Source organism: Ursus americanus, chromosome 14 (genome assembly GCF_024610735.1).
Source record: "Ursus americanus isolate L20-20 chromosome 14, mUrsAme1.1.p, whole genome shotgun sequence".
NCBI lineage: Eukaryota > Metazoa > Chordata > Mammalia > Carnivora > Ursidae > Ursus > Ursus americanus.
Genome location: NC_142140.1, coordinates 4,722,336 through 4,742,292, shown reverse-complemented (window position 1 = coordinate 4,742,292; position 19,957 = coordinate 4,722,336). Strand labels below are relative to the sequence as shown.

At 41.0% G+C, this 19,957-nt stretch overlaps 1 protein-coding gene across 3 annotated transcripts in view; it reads right to left on the bottom strand.

Moving 5' to 3' along the window:
* Positions 1-15,067, bottom strand: part of FAM194C (family with sequence similarity 149 member C) — a 71,733-nt gene extending 56,666 nt beyond the window's left edge. The window contains exons 1-4 of one of the 3 annotated variants that reach the window (XM_087866637.1): positions 14,593-15,067; positions 13,713-13,850; positions 7,224-7,343; positions 6,403-6,411 (exon numbers count right to left, since the gene is read on the bottom strand). In XM_087866637.1, coding sequence (XP_087722763.1) covers positions 6,403-6,411; positions 7,224-7,343; positions 13,713-13,850; positions 14,593-15,067 — 742 coding nt within the window. Of the gene's footprint in view, positions 1-6,402; positions 6,412-7,223; positions 7,344-13,712; positions 13,854-14,592 lie in introns of all 3 variants that reach the window. The other 2 variants (XM_087866635.1, XM_087866636.1) reach the window with 2 other exon arrangements.
* Between the last annotated feature and the right edge of the window lie 4,890 nt (positions 15,068-19,957).

Genomic DNA, 19,957 nt, shown 5'->3' with positions numbered 1-19,957 from the left:
TAGTAGACATCCTGCTGGGGATGAGGGAGTATCTCACTGTAGTTTTTAATTTCCCTAATGATGAGTGATATTGAACATTTTTTCATATGCTTGTTGACCATCTCTATATCTCCCCTGGAAAAAAGTCCATTCAAGTCCTATGCCCATTTTTGAGTCAGGTTGTTTGTCTTTTCTGTTGTTGGGTCTTTAGAAGTTCTCTATATAGTCTGAATTATAATGATCAGATATATGATTTGCAAATATTTTCTCCCATCCTGCATTTTTACTCTATGGATAGTGTCTTTTGATGTACAAAATTTAACATTTTTCACAAAGTCCAATTTGTCTATTTTGTTGTTGTTGTTGCCGTACCATATCCAAGGAATCACTGCCAAATCCAGCGTCATGAAGCCTGTCTATATTTTCTTCTAAGAATTTTATTGTTGTAGGTCTTGTATTTAGTTCTTTGATCCATTTTGAGTTAATTTTTATATATGGTATTAGGTAAGGATCCAACTTCATTCATTTGCATGTGGAAATGCAATTTTCCCAGTGTTATTTGTCGAAAAGACTGAATGCGCCAATGAATGGTCTTGGCATCCTTGTCAAAAGTCATTTGACCATATATACAAAGATTTATCCCTGGGGTCTCTCTTCTATTCTGTTGGTCTATCTGTCTATCTTTATGCCAATACCATACCGTTTTGATTACTGTATCTTTGTAGTAAGTTATGAAATCAGGAAATGTGAGTCCTCCACTTTTGTTCTTCTTTTTCAAGACTTTTTTGGTTCTTTAGGGGTCCCTCAGGATTCCATATGAATTTTAAGATGAATTTTTCTATTTCTGCAAAAAACATCATTGGGATTTTGATAGGGATTGCTTTGAATCTGTAGCTCACTCTGGATGGTATTAACATTTTAACAATTTTAACTCTTCTAATTCATAAACATAGGATATGTATCCATTTATTTGTTTCTTCTTTAATTACTTCCAGCAGTGCTTTGTAGTTTTCACTATACAAGTCTTTCATTTCCTTGGTTAAGTTAATTCTTAAATATTTTGCTCTTTTTTCTGCTATTGTAAATGGAATTTTGTAATTTCCTTTTCAGTGTGTTCATTGTTTGCATATGGAAATGAACTGATTTGTGCGTTGTTGTATCCTGCTACTTTGATGAATTCATTTACTCTAACAGGTTTTCTGTGTGTGGAATCTGTATGGTTTTCTGTATAGAAGATCATATTATCTGCAAAGATAATTTTAATTCTTCCTTTTCAATTTGAAAGTCTTTTATTCCTTTTCTTGTCAATCTTGCTTTGGCTAGGACTTCCAGTTCTATATCGAATAGAAGGGGTGAAAATGGGCAGCTTTGCCTTGTTCCTAATCTTAGAAGAAAATCTTTCAGTCTTCCACTATTGAGTGTGATGTTTACTTTATGTTTTTCATATATGACTTTTACCATGTGAAGTTTACTTCTATTCCTACTTCATCGAGTGTTTTTTATCATGAAAGGGTGTTGAATTGTCAAACGCTTCTTCTGCGTCAATTGAGATGATCATGTCGGTTTTTTCCCCCTTCATTCTGTGATTGAGTTTTGTGTGTTGAACCACCCTTGCATTCCAAGAATAAATCCTGCTTGGGGTCATGGTGTATAATCCCTAATGTGCTGCTGAATTCTGTTGTTAGTATTTTGTTGAAGATTTTTGCATCAGTGTTGATAAAGGGTGTTGTCCGTGGTTTTCTTTTGTTGTAATGTCTTTGTCTGGTGCTGGCCTCACAGAATGAGTTGGGAAGCGTTCCCTCTTCTTTTTTTGGAGAAGTTTGAGTATGATTGTAATTAGTTCTTTAAATGTTTGGTAGAATTCACCATTGAAGCCGTCAAATCTAGGGCTCTTCTTTGTTGATTTTTTTTAAAGATTTATTTATTTTTTAGAGAGAGTGAGTGGGGGAGTGACAGAGAGAGAGGGAGACAAGCAGACTCCTGGCCAAACAGGGAGCCTGATGCGGGACTCACCCGCAGGATCCTGAGATCATGACCTGAGCTGAAACCAAGCGTCAGATGCTCAACTGACTGAGCCACCCAGGTGCCCCTTCGTTGGGAGATTTTTGATGACTGATTTAATCTCCTTAGTATCTATAGGTCTATCAAAATTTTCTACTTCTTCCTGATTTAGTTTAGGTAGGTTTTCTGTTTCTAGGAATCTGTCCATTTTATGCAAGTCATCCAATTTGTTGGTGTACAATTGTTCATTGTACTCTATCATAATCCTTTTATTTTTGTAGAATCAGTGGTAGAGTACCCACTTTCAATTCATTTTACTAATCTGAGTCTTCTCTTTTTTCTTAATTGCTCTAGCTAAAAGTTTATCTTTTAGCTTTTCTCTCTGTTCTAATCTTTATTCTTTCCTTTTCTAGCTTTGGTTTTAATTTCTTCTTCTTTTTCTAGTTCCTAAAATTGTAAATTTAAGTTTTTTAATATGATATCTTTCTTATCTTTTAATGTAATAAGTTGTGACTATAAAATCCCCCCCTTAGTACTACTAATGCTGCATTTTGTAAGTTTTGGTATATGATGTTCTCATTTTCATTCATCTCTAAATATTTTCTAATTTCTTCTTTAATGTGTTGGTTGCTTAAGAATGTTATTTACAGGGCATCTGGGGGCCTCAGTCAGTTAAGCGTCTGACTCTAGATTTTGGCTCAGGTCATGATCTCAGGGCCATGAGATTGAGCCCTGTGACAGGCTCTGCACTCAACGCAAGTCTGCTTGAAAGTCCCTCTCCCTCTCCCTCCTCCTCTCCCCCTGCTCTCTCTAAAAATAAAGAAAATATTTAAAGAATATGTTATTTACTTTCTACAATTTTGTGATTTTTTTTTTCTAATTTTCCTTCTGTTATTGCCTTCTAACTTCATCCCATTGTGGTCAGAAAAGATACTTTGTATGATATCTATCTTTTTTGATTGATTGAGACAATCTGTGGCCTAACATATGGCCTATCCTGAAAAATGTCCCATGTGCACTTGAGAAGAATGTGTATTGTTTTTGTTGTTTTCTAATTGATTTATTTTGTTATTTAAGTCTCTATTTCTTATCTTCTGCCTGGTTGTTTTTCCATTATTGTGAGGAGCATGTTGAAATTTCCAAATATTATTGTAGAACTGTCTGTTTTTAATCTGTAGGTTTTTGCTTCAGATATTCTTATGGTCTGTCATTCAGTGCATAAACATTTACATTATCTCCTTGTTGTACTGAAACTTTTATTAATACGCAGTGCCCTTTGTCTCCTGTAACTTTTTTTTATTTAAAATCTATTTTGTCTGATACTAGTATTGCTACCCCTGCTCTCTTTGGCTACTCTCTGCATAGAATATCTTTCTCCATCCTTTCTTTTTTTTTTTTCCTATTTAAAAAAATTAAAATTAGCCAACATATAGAACTTCATCAGTTTCAGACTTTTTTCCATCCTTTCACCTTCAACCTGTTTGAGTCTCTGGATTTCAATAAATCTCTTATAGACAGCATATTGTTGGATCATGTGTTCTTATTCATTCTGTCAATCTCTGTCTTTTGACTGGAGAATTTAATCCATTCAAATTTAAAGTAATTACTAATAGGGACTTCTGTCATTGTACTTTTTGTTTACTATATGCCTTATGGCTTTTGTCCCTCATATTCTTCAGTATGGTTTTCTTTATATTGATTGTCATAAAGGTTTAAATTCCTTTCTCATTTGTTTTTTTGTATATTCTATAGCTATTTTCTTTGTGGTTCCATTGGGGATACAATGGGGATTATGTTTAATATCCTAAAGTTCTAACACTCTACTTTGAATTTTTACCAGCTTAACTTTAGTAACACACAAAAACTCTCCTCCTCTATAGCTTCATCCCCAACACTTTCAGTCGTCACAAGATAACATCTTTATATATTATGTGCACCAAAACATAAAATAGCAATTCTCTTAAATATATTAGTCTTTTAAATTATAGAAAATAAGATTTGTACTTACCAACCAAAGTTACAGTAATACTAGTTTTTACACTAATAATTTTTTCTTTAAATGTGTTAGTCTCTTAAATCGTGTAAGAAACAAAAAGTGCAGTTACAAACCAGTTACAATAATACTAGTTTTTATAATTGCCCATATCTTTACTTTTATTGAGATCTTTATTTCTCCATACGTCTTCAAGGTACTGTCTAGCATCCTTTCATTTCACTTTGCAGGACTCCCTTGAGCATTTCTTGAAGGGTAGGTCTAGTGGTCATGAACTCCCTTGGGTTTTGTCAATCTGGGAAAGTTTTAACAGCTCCCTCACTTTTGAAGGACAATTTTGCTGAACATAGGATTCTTGATTGACAGGCTTGTTTCTCTCTTTTTTTTCTCCCCCTTTTAAAACTCTGAATATACAGGTCCAGGGCCTTGTGGCCTCCAAAGTTTCTGGTGAGAAATCTGCTGATAATGTTATTGAGAATTCCCTGGACGTAATGATTTGCTTTTCTCTTGCTGCTTTCCAGGTTCTCTGTCATTGTCTTTTGACAGTTATGTGTCTTGGTGTGGGTCTCTTTGAGTTCATGTTACTTGGAGTCTGTCGAGCTTCTCTGATGTTTATACTCACCTCTTTCATCAAGTTTGGGAAGTTTTCAGCCAACATTTCTTCAAATGTTCTCACTGTCCCTTTCTCTCTTCTTCTGACACACCTACAATGCACATGTATTCTCCTTGACAGTATCCCACAGGTCCCTTAGGCTCCATTCATTTTTTAAAAAGATTTTCTTTCTGTTCTTCAGAATCAATAATTTCAATTGTTCTATCTTCAACTTTGCTTATTCTTTCTTCTGCTTGCTCAGATCTGTGGGTGGCAATATTTTGTGCCTATTCCACTTATTTTCAGTTATCCCCTTATGGCAAGTATTAGTTGGTATAAGGATATGGTGACGTGAAATTGTGGAGGTGGTCCTCCATGACTGAAGTTCCAGAGGCATATATTGAGGTCCACATGTTTCTGAGCCTCTGCTGCCCACCCAACTGGAGCCACAGGCTCTCCCTTAATATAAGCAGGCTCAGCTTCATGAATGAAAACTGGTTCCAAGCCAAAGCCACTGCTCAGGCTCCAGCTGAGCCCTGAGCACCTCAGAATGAAGTCTTCCTCCCTGTCAGCAAGCCTTCAGGTTTCTGGCTGGTACTTGGATACCATCTCTGGTATCTGTCACTATGAGTGGTTTCTGGTCCCTTCCACGACTCCACCTGCCACCAAAGACCAGAGACTTGGCCCTGAGGCCCAGCTAGCAGCTGGCTGACCTCCTGGAACATCTAGTCTGACCATTCATGTCTGGCTTGGCCCTAGGTTCCTTGAGTCCTTGAGGATGATAGCCTCTTGCTCCAACCAAGAACCATCGTTGACAGACTTCTTTCAGTTCTCCTTCTATAATGTTTGGCTACTTTCCAGAAATAGCTTTTGTCCCATCAGGGAGTAGGCTCAATCCCTGAAGCCTGTCTGCTCCAAGTCTGCCTGGCCCTAGAACTGCAAAGGGGGCAGTTGGTAAGGTGTCATAGCACATGTGCATGAACAGATAGCAGAGGTCCAAAATTCAAAGTGGCCTAAAACCAGAATAACTCTACAATATGTCTAAACTGGGAAAGTTTTTAAGTGAAAATGGGCATCATTAATTGTTATGTCAGGAAAATAAGCATAAATTGGGACATTCCTGGGCAAGATAAGTTATATGGCTACTTATAAACTATTCAGAAAATTTAACCATCCATTCTAGCATGCATGTGTGAGATGAATTTCTAAACACATCAAGAACCTATAAGAAATACAGCACCATAAACACACATTTAGTAAGAACAATGCAACGTCACAATGAACAATCACATCTTGTTGGGATAGCAGAGGAAAACAGTCAGACAGACAAAGAGACCAACAGAAGGCATCACCCTCAAGGTCATTAAGAAGAAAAATCATGAAATCACTGTGTATCTTGAAAATACTTTGTTTTCTCTCAAAGGGATTGTGTTTAATTATGGCCAGTTCAGGAGTGGATATAATAAAAGCAGGAGCACATAAAGTGGGATGCTAGAAATGATGCTGTGGGTTACTGAACCGCAGTGAGAGAAAGCACATCAACAGAAGTAAAAGAACTGGGGAAACGAGATGGGGCAGCTGAATCAACTCCAAGCAAGGAAGCTGAAGAAGTGAGCTCCATTTGGGCAGGTATCCTTTGTCTTGGAGTCCATATATGTACCCCCAGAATTTAGAACAGTGAATGACAACTAACAATTGTTCACTAAACATTTGTTCACAAACTGAAAGGATATAGGATCAGCTTGACATGGAGATGAGGCCTGACAGAAGGCAGATCACACAGCCATCCGGGGCGGGATCAGAAATAATATCCAAACTTCTCAATTTCCGGCCTTACCTCCAGTGTCTGTGGGAATCAATTGGACAGCCTTTGAACACTCCCACCTTACGATGATCCTCCCACCACCTCCTTGCAAATACAGCCCTTCCTTGCCTACCCCATTCCTCCATCTGCCATCACAGCTGGTTGTGTAGAGGGGTGGGGAGATAACCAGAAATTCCGTGAGACCCTGCCCTGTCCTCTCCAGCCCCAACGTCTTTCTCCTCTGAGCTTCTGGCTTCCCGGGTGCTGCTATACTCTTTGGTCTCATCTGCCACCTGTTCTTTCACTTAAGTCTTTCTTTCTGTTGTGTTTCTTCCTTGGTGGAAATAGCAGGGCCCTCTATGTCTTTCTCTTCTTCCTGCATGAACTGGCCCAATTGGGACATTCTATTAGGTCTGGTATCCAAATGCCTCTCTTCAGATACTGGTTACCCCACTTGCTGTGTCAGTTGGAGCAACACAGATCTCTCTCTGAGTAGAGGGGATGAGTTTAGGATACTGAGGGAGTGGGAGATGTGGATTTGTTAGGGATATTGTCCCAGGTGAATCAGGGACATGTTTAAATGATGTGATGTGAATCACATTAACAGGAATGGAGGGCATGTAAACATTCAAATGATGAGACTGCATTGTGGAGTGACTAGGTTGAGATGTGTCAAATTTCATGGGACAGAATCTGTGTCAATAGCTTCTGCCAGTAGCCAAGATGGCCATTAATCCTTCCTATCAGAAAACTAAATCAAGCCATCTCATCAACCTACACTGGGAATCCTCTATCCAGCTCTCCAGCTCCACCCCAAAGATGGGCTAAGAGGTCTTGATGGGATCCTCTATTACCTGTTTTCTTCTTGACTTCCTTTCCAGTTGAGAGGGAAAAGCTCAGACAGCCAGTAGAGGACTCATAGACAAGCTGGTAAGGCGTGTTCACTCCCATGGCTGGAGTGTTCATGAAGGAATCTGGAGAGGAAGACAGAGGGATTCTTTCTTCAATTTTTCAGTTTTTATTTTTTTAACCAAAAATGTAATATGGACTTTTTGTTCTCGTAGTATGGTACAGTAGATATTCTAAAGTGCCCTGGTTGTTACAAAACAAACAGATCTTGGAAGAAAAAAACTTGTTAATGCATGAGCAGGCTCAGAGTAATTAAGGGAGATCTTTGCGATTCCTTTCTACAATACCCCCCACCTCCCTACAATATTCCTTAAGAGAGAAATGACACAAGTGCAGGGAGCAGGAAGCAGCAAGCACAAAAGGTGACAGGATAACTGTGAGGGCAAATGCAGATATAAGTGCTGCACTAGGTGGAGAGAGTAACATTGGGCCAGCTATTCCCTTACCCAAGGCACAGAAATCGGATGCTTCTTCAACAGATCAGTCTCTTGCAGAATCACACTGTCTCATGTAGAATCATTTGATATCTGACCACTTGAGAATGAAAATTTAGTACCTGTGGGGCTCCTGAGTGGCTCAGTTAAACATCTGACTCTTGATCTCAGCTCAGGTCTTGATCTCAGGGTCATGAGTTCAAGCCCTGTGTTGGGCTCCATGCTGGACATGGAGCTTAGTTTTTAAAAAAAAATTGACACCCCCATCACTAGTAGAAAATCTTGATGACACTTACATAAACCTCATCCCATAAACCTCATCAAATCATTTGCTCATTCTTCCCCAAAATATGGTCATTTCATTGGTTAGGCATGAAATTGTTAGGAAATGTTAAGCAATTTATTACAGTTCTTTCAAATTCATAAAGAAAATGGCAAACCTGACCTCTTAAATAGACAAAGACTATAACCAGAGACTGCACACTGGATGATGCACACATGCAAACAGTACCCTTTGCTAGTGATCCAAAAGTTGAGATCAGGACAACTTTCAGTACCTTCTAACTTAGCAGAAATTAACAAAAGCTAATACTGATAAAGATAGGATAAAACTGGTCAACCATGCTGGTGTAGGCAAAATTCATCTAGAAAATAGTATTTAGCAAGAGCTGTACACACACTGAGACTTTCTGCTCCAATAATCCCTCTCCTAGGAAATCAATCTTGATAACCAATAGAAACTAAAGTTGCATATTACAATGCATATTATACTAATAGTAAGGAACCTGAAAACAGAAGCATTTGGTTAATTATAGAACATGAACATTAAAAGTCTACATCCACTTAAAATGACAATTATGAAAAGTATATAACCATGTTGGCAAACATCTGTGTCTCAGTAAAGGAAAATGACAAACAGGAAAATGGCAGTATTGTTAAAATATATATGGAGAGAAAGAGAGACAGAGACAGGGAGAGACAGACGGAAGAACCACAAAGGAGATTGCAAAAATGAAAAATAGCTTTATGTAAAGATGGCAAGATTATTTGTTTTCTTTTTTTTTTTGTATATGTTTTACTTAATAATATTGCCATCAACTAAAAATCAAGGAGCAGTCTAGTTTTCTTTCATGACACAGCAGGACTAGTATGTACTGGAAAGGAGAAAAGGCAGAAAGCAGGCTTACCACTAAGGAAATGCTACCTTAGCAAGGGGACTATTCTGACTATAGCTTCAAGGGAAGACTACTCCAGACCCAGTTACGGCTTTGGTCTACCTCATGCAATAAGATGGTCCAGAAAAGCAAAAGTCATGCAATATAAGTCAACAGGGTTTAAATCTTCTTTTTAATGCCCTGTGAGGGGTAATTCAAGCCCTTCCAGGATCAATACTTTTCCAAGAGAAATGGATCACTCCTTCGTTTATATTTTATTGGTTAGATTCTTTTTTTTTTTCAAACTCTAGTCTTGTTTAAAGAGGAGCAACTGGAACACACATGCCAAAAAGTGAGAGATTTCCTAGTCAGTGTGGTGGAATACTCTCCTAATGCAGCAGGATGCAGAAATCACCAAAGCCTGTCCAGAATTCAGCTCAGATCTCTGCAAATTCTCCTCCACTAGATTAACCACAACCCACAAGGAATGCAGGAAGCCACTGTATCACAGGTGAAAGTCTGTGATCCTACAAGGATGCTTATGAGGTAGAATGTTAATGGTTTCCATTTCCTCTTCAAGGCGAGGGAACACTATATTCAGGTAGGAGAGCACCATGGGCAGGTCTGAGGGGGGTAGTTGGGCCAGGTGAGACTTTCCTCCCCATGCCACAAACCATCAGGCAGTATCCCCCGCCCCCAAATGAAATGGATCTCTAAGCTCTACATAGAACATGAGGTGCAGGAATCCATGTATGCTGGTAACCATCTGTATAAATAGTTACAGCATAGTTAGAGGGCCTGTGTTACCAGGGCATAGCTGACCCTGAGCAGAACCAGCACAGAGTAAATTCCCTTAAAACAAAGACCTCCAGTTCATGGTAAATAGTGTGGGAAGGGGGAGTCCAATTGGAACTTTATCTTAGAAAAGGAAAATAAACTCAATGCCCAAAAAACAAACAACCCAATTTAAAAATGGGCAGAAGACATGAACAGGCATTTCTCCAAAGAAGACATCCAGATGGCTAACAGACACAGGAAAAGATACTCAACAGCACTCATCATCAGGGGAATGCAAATCAAAACTATAATGAGATACCACCTCACACCTGTCAGAATGGCCAAAATCAACAACACAACACAGGAAACAACAGGTGTTGGCAAGGATGTGGAGAAAAAGGATCCCTCATGCACTGTTAGTGGGAATGCAAACTGGTGCAGCTTCTGTGGAAAACAGTACGGATGTTCCTCAAAAACTTAAAAATAGAATTACTGTATGATCCAGTAATTCCACTACTGAGCATTTACCCAAAGAACAAGACAACACTATTTCAAAGGGATACACCCCTCCTGAAGTTTATAGCAGCATTATGTACAATAGCCAAATTACGAAAGCAGCCATCAATTGATGAATGGATAAAGAAGACATGGTACATACATACAACGGAATATTATTTAGCCATAAAAAAGAATGAAATCTTGCCATTTGCAACAACATGGATGGAGCTAGAGAGTATTATACTAAGCAAAATAAGTTAGAGAAAGACAAATACCATATGATTTCACTCATGTGGAATTTAAGAAATAAAACAAATGAACAAAAGGAAAAGAGAGAAACAAACCAAGAAACAGAATCTTTTTTAAAAAGATTTGTTTATTTATTTAAGAGAGAAAGAGAGAGCACACAAGCAGGGGGAGGGGCAGGGGAAGAGAGAGAGAGAACCCCAAGCAGGCTCCATACTCAGCACCGAGCCCAACACAGGGCTCAATCCCATGACCCTGAGCTGAAATTGAGAGTCAGATGCTTAAATGACTGAGCCACCCAGGCACCCCAAGAAACAGACTCTTAAATACAGAGAACACACTGATGGTCACCAGAGGGGAATGAAACAGGTGAAGGGGGTTAACAGTACACTTATCATGATGAGCACTGAGTAATGTATACAATTACTGAATCACTATATTGTACACCTGAAGCTAATACAACACTTTGTTAACTACACTGGAATTAAAATTAAAAACTTAAAGGGCACCTGGGTGGCTCAGTTGGTTAAACGGGTGCCTTTTGCTCAGGTCATGATCTCAGGGTCCTGGGACTGAGCCCCCAGTTTGGCTCTCTGCTTAGCAAGGAGTCTGCTTCTCCCCCTCTCTGCCCCTCCCCTTATTTGTGTGCTCTCTCTCTCTCTCAAATAAAAAAATAAAATATTTTTAAAAAATTAAAAACAATGAAATTTAATAAAAGGAAAAAGAAAAAAAAGCATACTTAGATTGAGGCTAAAAAAAAAAAAAGAAAACAAAAGTTATCAAAATAGGGACATTGAATGGCTCAGTCAGTTTAGTGTCTGACTCTTGATTCATGATCTCATGGTCATGACATCGAGCCCTGAGTCTGGCTCTGCGCTAGGCATGGAGCCTGCTTGGGATTCTCTCTCCCTCTCCCTCTCCCTCTCCCTCTCCACCCTCCTCCCACACTCACACACGCCCTCTCTCTCTCTCTCAAAAAAAAAAGTTATCAAAATAACTTTCTTTTACCTTGCATTTAACAAAATCTGTTGGTATTGTAAGCACACACTAATTCTTAAAAGCAATAAAAATGATTGCATCATTTTTTTTGAAGTGGGGTGATTTTCTTTTTTCCTGAATGGTTGTACGAGAGCAATAAAACATGAGTCCCTCAATGTTTGCCCTTGCAAAAATATCCAAGGGCTTTATCAGCTTTTATTTTTAACCCTTTGATACCGAAATCATCCTTTCTCCATGGAGTCACTGCCCCGGACGATCTTCCTGTCTCCGGTAATTGACTAGTTTTGCTCCACTGCGCCAGCATCAGAGGCTCTGTGTGGGAATTGAGCAGCTTTCCAACATCACTTCCACTGACTTCATGAAGTTCATTTTTTCCCCAAGGACGGCAATTTTACCCTGCAATTTATTTGTACTGCACATGTATATTATCAGATGTTGAACCTCTGATCATCAAGGGAATCCTGACAAACAGGTCTGGGTGAATGGTTATGATATAAAAGCTTTTACGCTTCCCCACAAAACCTCCTAACAGTGAGGATGACTTTCAGGCATTCAAAATGAACCTTTGAGGGACGCTTAACGACTGCCTTCAGCTCAGGGCGTGATCCCAGGGTTCTGGGATCGAGCCCCATATCAGGCTCCTCCGCTAGGAGCCTGCTTCTTCCTCTCCCACTCCCCCTGCTTGTGTTCCCTCTCTCGCTGGCTGTCTCTCTCTGTCAAATAAATAAATAAAATCTTTAAAAAAAATTTTAAAAAAATGAACCTTTGAACAACACGGGTTTGAGCTATGTGGGTCCACTTAGACGCGAATTTTTTCTGATAAATACAGTTAAGTACTGCAAGTGTATTTTCTCTTCCTTAAGATTTTCTTAGTAACATCCTCTATTCTCTAGCTAACTTTATTGTAAGATACAGTGTATGCTACATACACATACAAAGTATGTGCTAATCAACTGTTGATGTTATTAGTAAGGCTTCTGGTCAACAGCAGGCTCTTAGTAGTTGAGTTTTGGGGGAGTTGGAAGTTACATGTGGATTTTCAACTGCTTGGGCGGTCAACACATGTTGTGCTTGCGTATCCATCACACTTCAGAGATTCATTAGATGCGCCTGAATTGCTGTGTCTTCCAGATCCCGTTCCCTTCCACCCCTCTCTCCAGAGCGCACTTCCTCCAACTTCGCACCTAGCGTTCCCCTTCACGCTTTTATACTTGTACTTTGCATAATGTACTCATATGCAATATAGTACTTACTTTTAAAAAATTTTACTTAAATAGTATTACACCAAATGTGTCCTTCTAAAACTTGCTTTCTTTTACTTGCTTTACACTATTCGTCAAGATTTATCTATACTGATATGTGTGTTTTAGTGCTTGTTTCGTTTTTAATTTTTTTTCTTTTTAATTGAAGTACAGTTCGCATACAATATTATATTAGTTGCAGGTGTACAGTACAGTGATTCGATATTTGTGTACATTAAAAATGCTCCAGGGAATGCCCTGCCGGCTTAGTTGGTGGAGTGTGTGACTCTTATCTTGGGGTCATGAGTTCGAGCCCCACATCAAGTGTAAATATTACTTTAAAAAATATATTTAAAAATGCTCATCACAATAAGTGTAGTCACCATTGGTCATCATACAGAGCTATTACAATATTATTGTCTATAGTCCCTCTGCTGTACAAGTACTTGATTTTTACTTCTCACTATGTTCCATTGTCTAAACGGGCTATCATTTGCATTTCTCCTATTGAGGGACAATTAGGTTGCTTCCAATTTTATTTTCCTTTGCCATTCTAAACAGTTCTGCAATAAACATTCAGTACAACTTGCACATGTGTGCCAAGTGTGACTCTCAAGTGTGGCCAGTGGATTCCTGTGAATTCACACCAGGCCATGACCAGATTGAGCGTGAGAATTAAGAGTAAACATCTAGAAAACTTCGTGGCAATTTGACATTGCTGTGACATCGTATTTTTGAAAAGGTCAATCCACAAGACATTGGCAATTTTACAAACTGGTCCCTCACAACAGACAGTTTGAAAAGCACAGCTCTAGGAATGACCTAGAAGAGAAATTGCTGGGCTGTAAGATGCTAGAGCATTCCCACCTTGCAGATACGCTTAGACTGCTCTCCAGGGGCACTGTACCACTTCATAACACTCACCCGCAACATTCGAGAATCTCTGTTGCTCTAGAATCTCTCTGAGACTCCACCTCAACTCTCGGAGATGTCAAATGTTTAAACTGGGGATTTGACCTTTCTATCTTGCATTCTTATTGGAACTATTTGAACTTCCACCTAAGGGCTGAAGCTCGGGTACCCACCTTTCCCTATCTGTCCGACACCCTGGCTGCTTCTCCCCATTGTGCCGATCAGGTAGTCAAAAGCCATCTCCTTGGCATTGAGGTGGAGGAGCTGGCTGGCCTCCACGAAGCGCCTTGTGATGTCCAGGGGATTGGCACCTACTAAAAGAATCATTGAAGCAACTCATTTTCCTCCCAGCATGGGGCGGGCTAATACTTCCAGGAAAGGACCTCTGTAAACGGCCCAGGAAATAAGGGTAGAGGGAAGGTCTACCCCTAAGGTAAGCAAGTATGAGGATCTTCCTAATGGAAGCGTCTTGAGTTCTCAAGACCTATCAGGTGGCATTTTGCTCTCTGCCCCCCTTACCCTTCTCTCTTCCTACCCATATGCCAGGGTACTGATGCCATTAGTATGTAAAATAACATCTAGAAGGCTCTAGAAGCATCTAGAAGGCTCAATTACTGGTATGGCTTTATCTACCCTCCTTAATCTTGGGGTTACACCCTTACCATGAATGGTCTTGCTAACCACTAATCAGTCCTCTCAGTTTACCCCCTCCTCCTGGGTGGTGCCTCTCTCCCACCTCTGCATCACTTTTTCAAACTCCACCCTTCAGTACCTCTGGCCTCACACTGTTCTCCACAGCCTACCTTCCAGTCTGGACTCAGCAACATTGGGAAAATGGAAGGAAAAACTGGAGAACAGAGAGGGGTGAGAGGATGACTCTTGTGGGGGTTGTGGGAAGGGGTTCAATTCCTACAGCAGACCCATGGCTGCCTCCTATCCCCAGCATATCCTTATATACCTGTCTGGGGTGGCTGTGGTGCACACACACATCAGTCTGGGCAGATCCTTCTGGGCTCAGAAAAAATGGAGAAGAATCTGGCGAGCCAGCCTTACCAGACACGGACTCCACCATGGCCTTCATCTTCAGGGTGAGCAGCTCTGTCAGCAGGTGGATGGACTGCCGCTGGAATCTGTGCAGGGTCTCCTGGCCAGGGTGTGCTAGATAGCCACGGGTGGAAGACTGGGTGAACTTGGCTGACCCAGTGGATGTGGGCAGCAACTGTGGTGGTGGTACTGGTGGTGCTGGTGGCTTCTTCTGGACAGGGGCCTGTGCAGGGGCTAATTCCATGAGCACCACAGGTGGGGGTCCAATGCTGATCTCCAGGCCCATGATGTCAGACGGGGTAGGCAACATGGGGTCAGCAGTGAGCTCCTCCCAAGTGAACTCAAAGATGTTCCTGATGCCCTTAGGTACAGGAATGCCTGCGGTCCGGCAACTGATGAGCAGTTTGGAGATGCGGGCCAGCAGCCTGGGCGCTGAGGCTGTGTACTGCTGGTACAATTCTCGGTTGCTCTTGATGTCGGTCATGTTGCTGCAGTATGCATCCTGCTACGTAATACTGTCCATCTCAGATCAGATGGACCTGTAGCTGTAGAAAGTCAGAGCCCCCTGAGAGGTGAACGAGAGTGACAGATCGTACCTAACGTGAAGCCTTGGAGACAGACAGAATGGAAGTGCTGAAATGGCCTTTACAGGTCATTGAGCCAGTGGGTCCTATCCAGGAAGCATAAGGAAATAATTGATCACTCCTCACACAGGAGGGCAAAGGGACGTCCCTCCTCCCTTTTCTTCCCAGAGACAGCATCAGATGAACCCACATTGGGTTACTTTGGGAAGGGCCTTGGGGATGACCAGATTCCAGAAATGGTTCCAGGGACTCAGTCATACAAACTGAGTACCTCTTGGAGGAACCCTGGGGTGTTGGAGGAACGGAAAGGATGGGGAAGGGAGAAAGGTTCCACTGTACCTTTTATAGTTAGAGACCTGGGGGTGGAAGATCTGCTTGTGGTCTATGAATAAAAACCTGCAAACACAAAAAGATGTTACTGGCTCTCTGGAGGAAGGTGACATGGCAGTTCCTGGTGGCGATGAAGGATGGGCATGCAATTATTCAGCATGTACATCCAAGGGCAGACAGAAAAGAATGAGGAGAATAAATTTTCTCAACTCAATGACTAATATTTGCCACATTTCATCAAATCGAGGTTTGATGTAATTGATTGTAAGATGCAGCAACTTACAAGAAAGAAACAATCAATGCAAGATGCCACTGACTATAAGACGTGTCACAATTTAAGAGACGTTAAAATGGAAAAAAAACTATACCTTAAAATCAATGAACTATACAATAAATATATTCCCACTTTGATAGAACCTCTGGAGGGCTCCGAGTGCTCATCAGATAGACATATGTGGGTTAGCAGATAAGCATACTCCTGTCTGAGTCAGCTGAACACCATTGGGTGCTATGGTGGTTTTTACCCTGACATGTTTCTAAACTGTGTTTTATTCTTGTCTTCTTAATATATACCAAAAATAGACCACTGCTTGAAGAGAGGGAGTGTGAAGAACAATTTGATAAGCATAAAAATGGCTGGAAAAATCCACGAATAGACGTCTAGGGTTTTGTAATCAGACCTGAAGTTTCATTTATCGGATGAAAATGAACCCCATAAGGACATTCTTCAGTAATATATCAATCTAAAATACACCGACAAAAATGCAAGGTCACTTCTTGATCTTGCGTTACCCAAAAATGATGACTTCTTTCTTTTAATTCCTGAAGGGCTTTGTGAGAACACGAGCCTCTGCAAAGATGCTCAAGGATCCAGAACACAGGGGCGCCTGGCTGGCTCAGTCCGTTAAGTGTCCAACTCAGTTTCAGCTCAGGTCGTGATCTCAGGGTTCTGGGATTGAGCCCTGTGTCGGGCTCCACTCTCAGAGCAAAGTCTTCTTGTCCCTCTGCCTCTGCTCCTCCTTCACTCATGCCTGTGTGCACATTCTCTCTCTCTCTCAAATAAATAAAATCTTTAAAAAAAAAAGAATCCAGAACACGTAGGAAAGGTAGACCCAAGAGAATCACCTTTGCTGGTATTTCCATGCACTGTAGGCCAGTTGCCCATTGTCTGACTTAAATGGCCCCCAAAACAAACTAGGAATGTGCTAGAGGGCCTAGTAGTGTCGGCCTTTAGAGCAGAGGAAAGACAGCAGGCTTGTTACCACAGCCTTCCGACCGTCAATTCTCCCTTCCATCCTGACAATCGCTCCCCACCATGTCCGTGGTGCTCTTCTCCAGCCAGACAATCCTCATTCTTTCACCTTTCAAACTGTGTCCTCGGGAGCCACCATGGGGTGTACCACCCCCATTTACAGAGCACGTTCACAGGCACGATCCGATGTGACCACCATGGGTGAGATTATCATCTCTCCCATTTCCCTGATGAGGAGACAGAGTTCCTGGTCAGGGGGGTTCAGTCTGTGTGCAGACTCCCGACACAGAAGCTTTTCAAACACAGTCTGATTTCCTTACAGGCCTTGAGCTGCCTCTGCCCATCTATCAGCAACAAAATCTCCAAGGAACAAGAGTTCCACAGAGCAAACCCTCTGACATCCTGGTTTCCAGATAAGTGGCTTCCTATGTCTATTTGCTGACCCCCTGGCATCTCTATTCCTCAGCTTTGGAGACTCAGAAAAATACTTCGTTTTTTAAATGATAAGTGTGCAGAACAAAGAAACCACTCAGAATCTCAGTCATCTGGGCGACCAGCCAGAGGGATCTGACCCTGACCAAGAAGGGCAGATTTTTTTTTTTTTTTTAAAGCCAGGGCTCAAACGAAGAGAAGACAAATACAGTCCTTGAAATCTTAACTGGTCTGTGGAAATTCTCCCCATCCCACCCCCTACCAGCTCATTTCTTTTGAGGTTAATTTTGAAGATACGTCTTACAAACAGATAAAAGCTTTTTAAAGCAGGTTTATTGAGATATAATTCACATATCACACAATATGCCCCTTTTAAAGAGTACAATGGTTTTTAGTATATTCAAAGTTGTGCAACCGACACCACTATCTAATTTTAGAACATTTTTATCACCCCCAAAAGAAATTATTAGCAGTCTCTCCACTTTCCCCCTCACTCCTAGGCACCCACTAATCTAGTTTCTGTCTCTATAGATTTGCCAGTTCTGGGCATTCCACATAAATGAAATCATACACTATGTTGTCTTTTGTGACTGGCTTCTTTCACACAGCATATTTCCAAGGTTCATCCACGCTGAGCATGTATCAGTTACATCATTCATTTTTATGGCAGGATAATATCTCATTATGTGGATATACCACAATTTGTTGATCCATTCATTATTTGATGGACATTTTGGTTGCTCCCACTTTGGGGCTATTATGAATAGTAATACTGTGAACATTCATGTCCAAGTTCTCATGTGGACAGACGTCTTCACCACGATTCTCTTGGGTGTACGCCTAGGAGTGGAATGGCTGAGTCATGTGGTAGCCCTGTGTTTAACATTTTGAGGGACTGTCAGACTGGTTTCCAAAGTGGCTGCACCATTTCATAGTCCCACCAGCAATGTAGGAGGCTTCTAATTCCTCGATGTCCTTGTGAACACTTGCTATGTCTTTTTGATTCTAGAGTCATTCTAGAGGGTGTGAAGTGGTACCTCATTGTGATTTTGATTTGCATTTCCCCAGTGACTAATGATGGTGAGCATCGTTTCACATGATTATGGACCAGTTTATACCTTCTTTGGAGAAGAGTCTATTTGGATCTAAAAACTGTTTTTTTTTTTAAAGAAATGTCATTTAAAGTTAAATAGTTATTATCATATATTTATATTTACATTAATTATATAAGTAGTATAATAATCAACATAAATATTTGTTATATTTATAATTAATATTTACCTGTATTTTTAAAGGTTTATTTATTTTAGAGAGTGGGGGGGAGTGGGGCAGAGGGAAAGGGAGAGAGAAACTCAAGCTGACTCCACACTGGGCACAGAGCTGGATGCGGGGCTTGATCCCATGATCCTGAGATTGTGACCTGAGCCAAAACCAAGAGTTGGACACTTAACCAACTGCACCACCGATGGGCCCCGACATGTATTTACTGCCATATAGTTCTCTCTTCAAAATTCAGCTAGAGGTGCCCGTGTGACTAAATCCTGGCCCATGAGATGAAAGTGGAGCTGCTAGGTGCGGCCCTGAGACATGTTTTTAAAGGAAGCCATCTTCACCGACAGAACACTTGTTCTTTCCTCACAGCCCTGGTCTTTCCTCTTGTTTGTAATGGATGAGATGGCTGTAGCTCCAGCAGCCATTTAGAGCCATGAAGTTATCTTGGAGAAGGAAGCCATGCATTGAAGGTGGCTGAGCAGAGTGACAGAGCCTGGGCTCCTGATAACACAGTGGCACCCCCACACCAGCACTTGGCCACCTACCTCTAAACTTGTTTCACAGGAGAGAATGAGCCCCTTTGTTTAGATCTCCATCCTTGCATCAAGTGTGATTCCTGATTGACCACCAGCCATGTTGGAACATCATCCTACCTTTTCAATTTATCCAATTCTAATTCTGTCATTCATTTTTCCATCACTGAGACATGGGCCTCGCTCTCAAGCAGCTCAACATTTAACAGGCAGATCAGACTTGTAAAACTGACTTATAGACAATATGATAAGGGTCACACTACAGAAAAATGTACAAGGGCCATGAAAACCCAGAGAAAAAGGTCTAACAGAAGCAGCGCTGAAGATGGTTATGAAGGATGAGCAGAAGTTCCCATTCTAGGCAAAAGGAGCACGATGTAAAAGTAGAGGCACTTAAAGCGTGGTGGGCTCAGAGAACTGCAAAAACATCAGTATGACTGGGGTCTCTGGGAGAGTAGTAGATAAAGTTGGAAAAGTGGTCTCAAATCAGGTCGCAAAGGCTCTGTATGTCATGCCAAAGAATCTGCATGTGTGTATGATCAAATATTCAAATGCATTGTCTTTAATCACTGTTGTGTCCCATGTGGTAAATCTCATCTCTGCAATTGGATGGCTGGGGCCATATCTTCTCTCCCTTTTATAATGTCCATATTATTAAATACAGTGCTACTACATTCTAGAAACTGAAAAACATTTGCGGCATCAAAGTCCCATGAATAGCCTAACAGACCCATGCAGATGGCCATACGTGAAGTTTCAAGAAACACCTCCCACAAAGAAATGAAGAGATTGTGTGAGTTTATAAAGCATACAGAAGATGACCACAGGCCCAGTGCCTTCTTCATTTGATTTGCTGCCTGGCTGCTCTGACCCAGAGGACAGATCCAAGGGGAGAAACACACACACAAAGCTACAATGACAAGTCAGAGTGCTCTCTGCAAGGCAGAATGGAAGCCCAGAGAAGGCAGCAC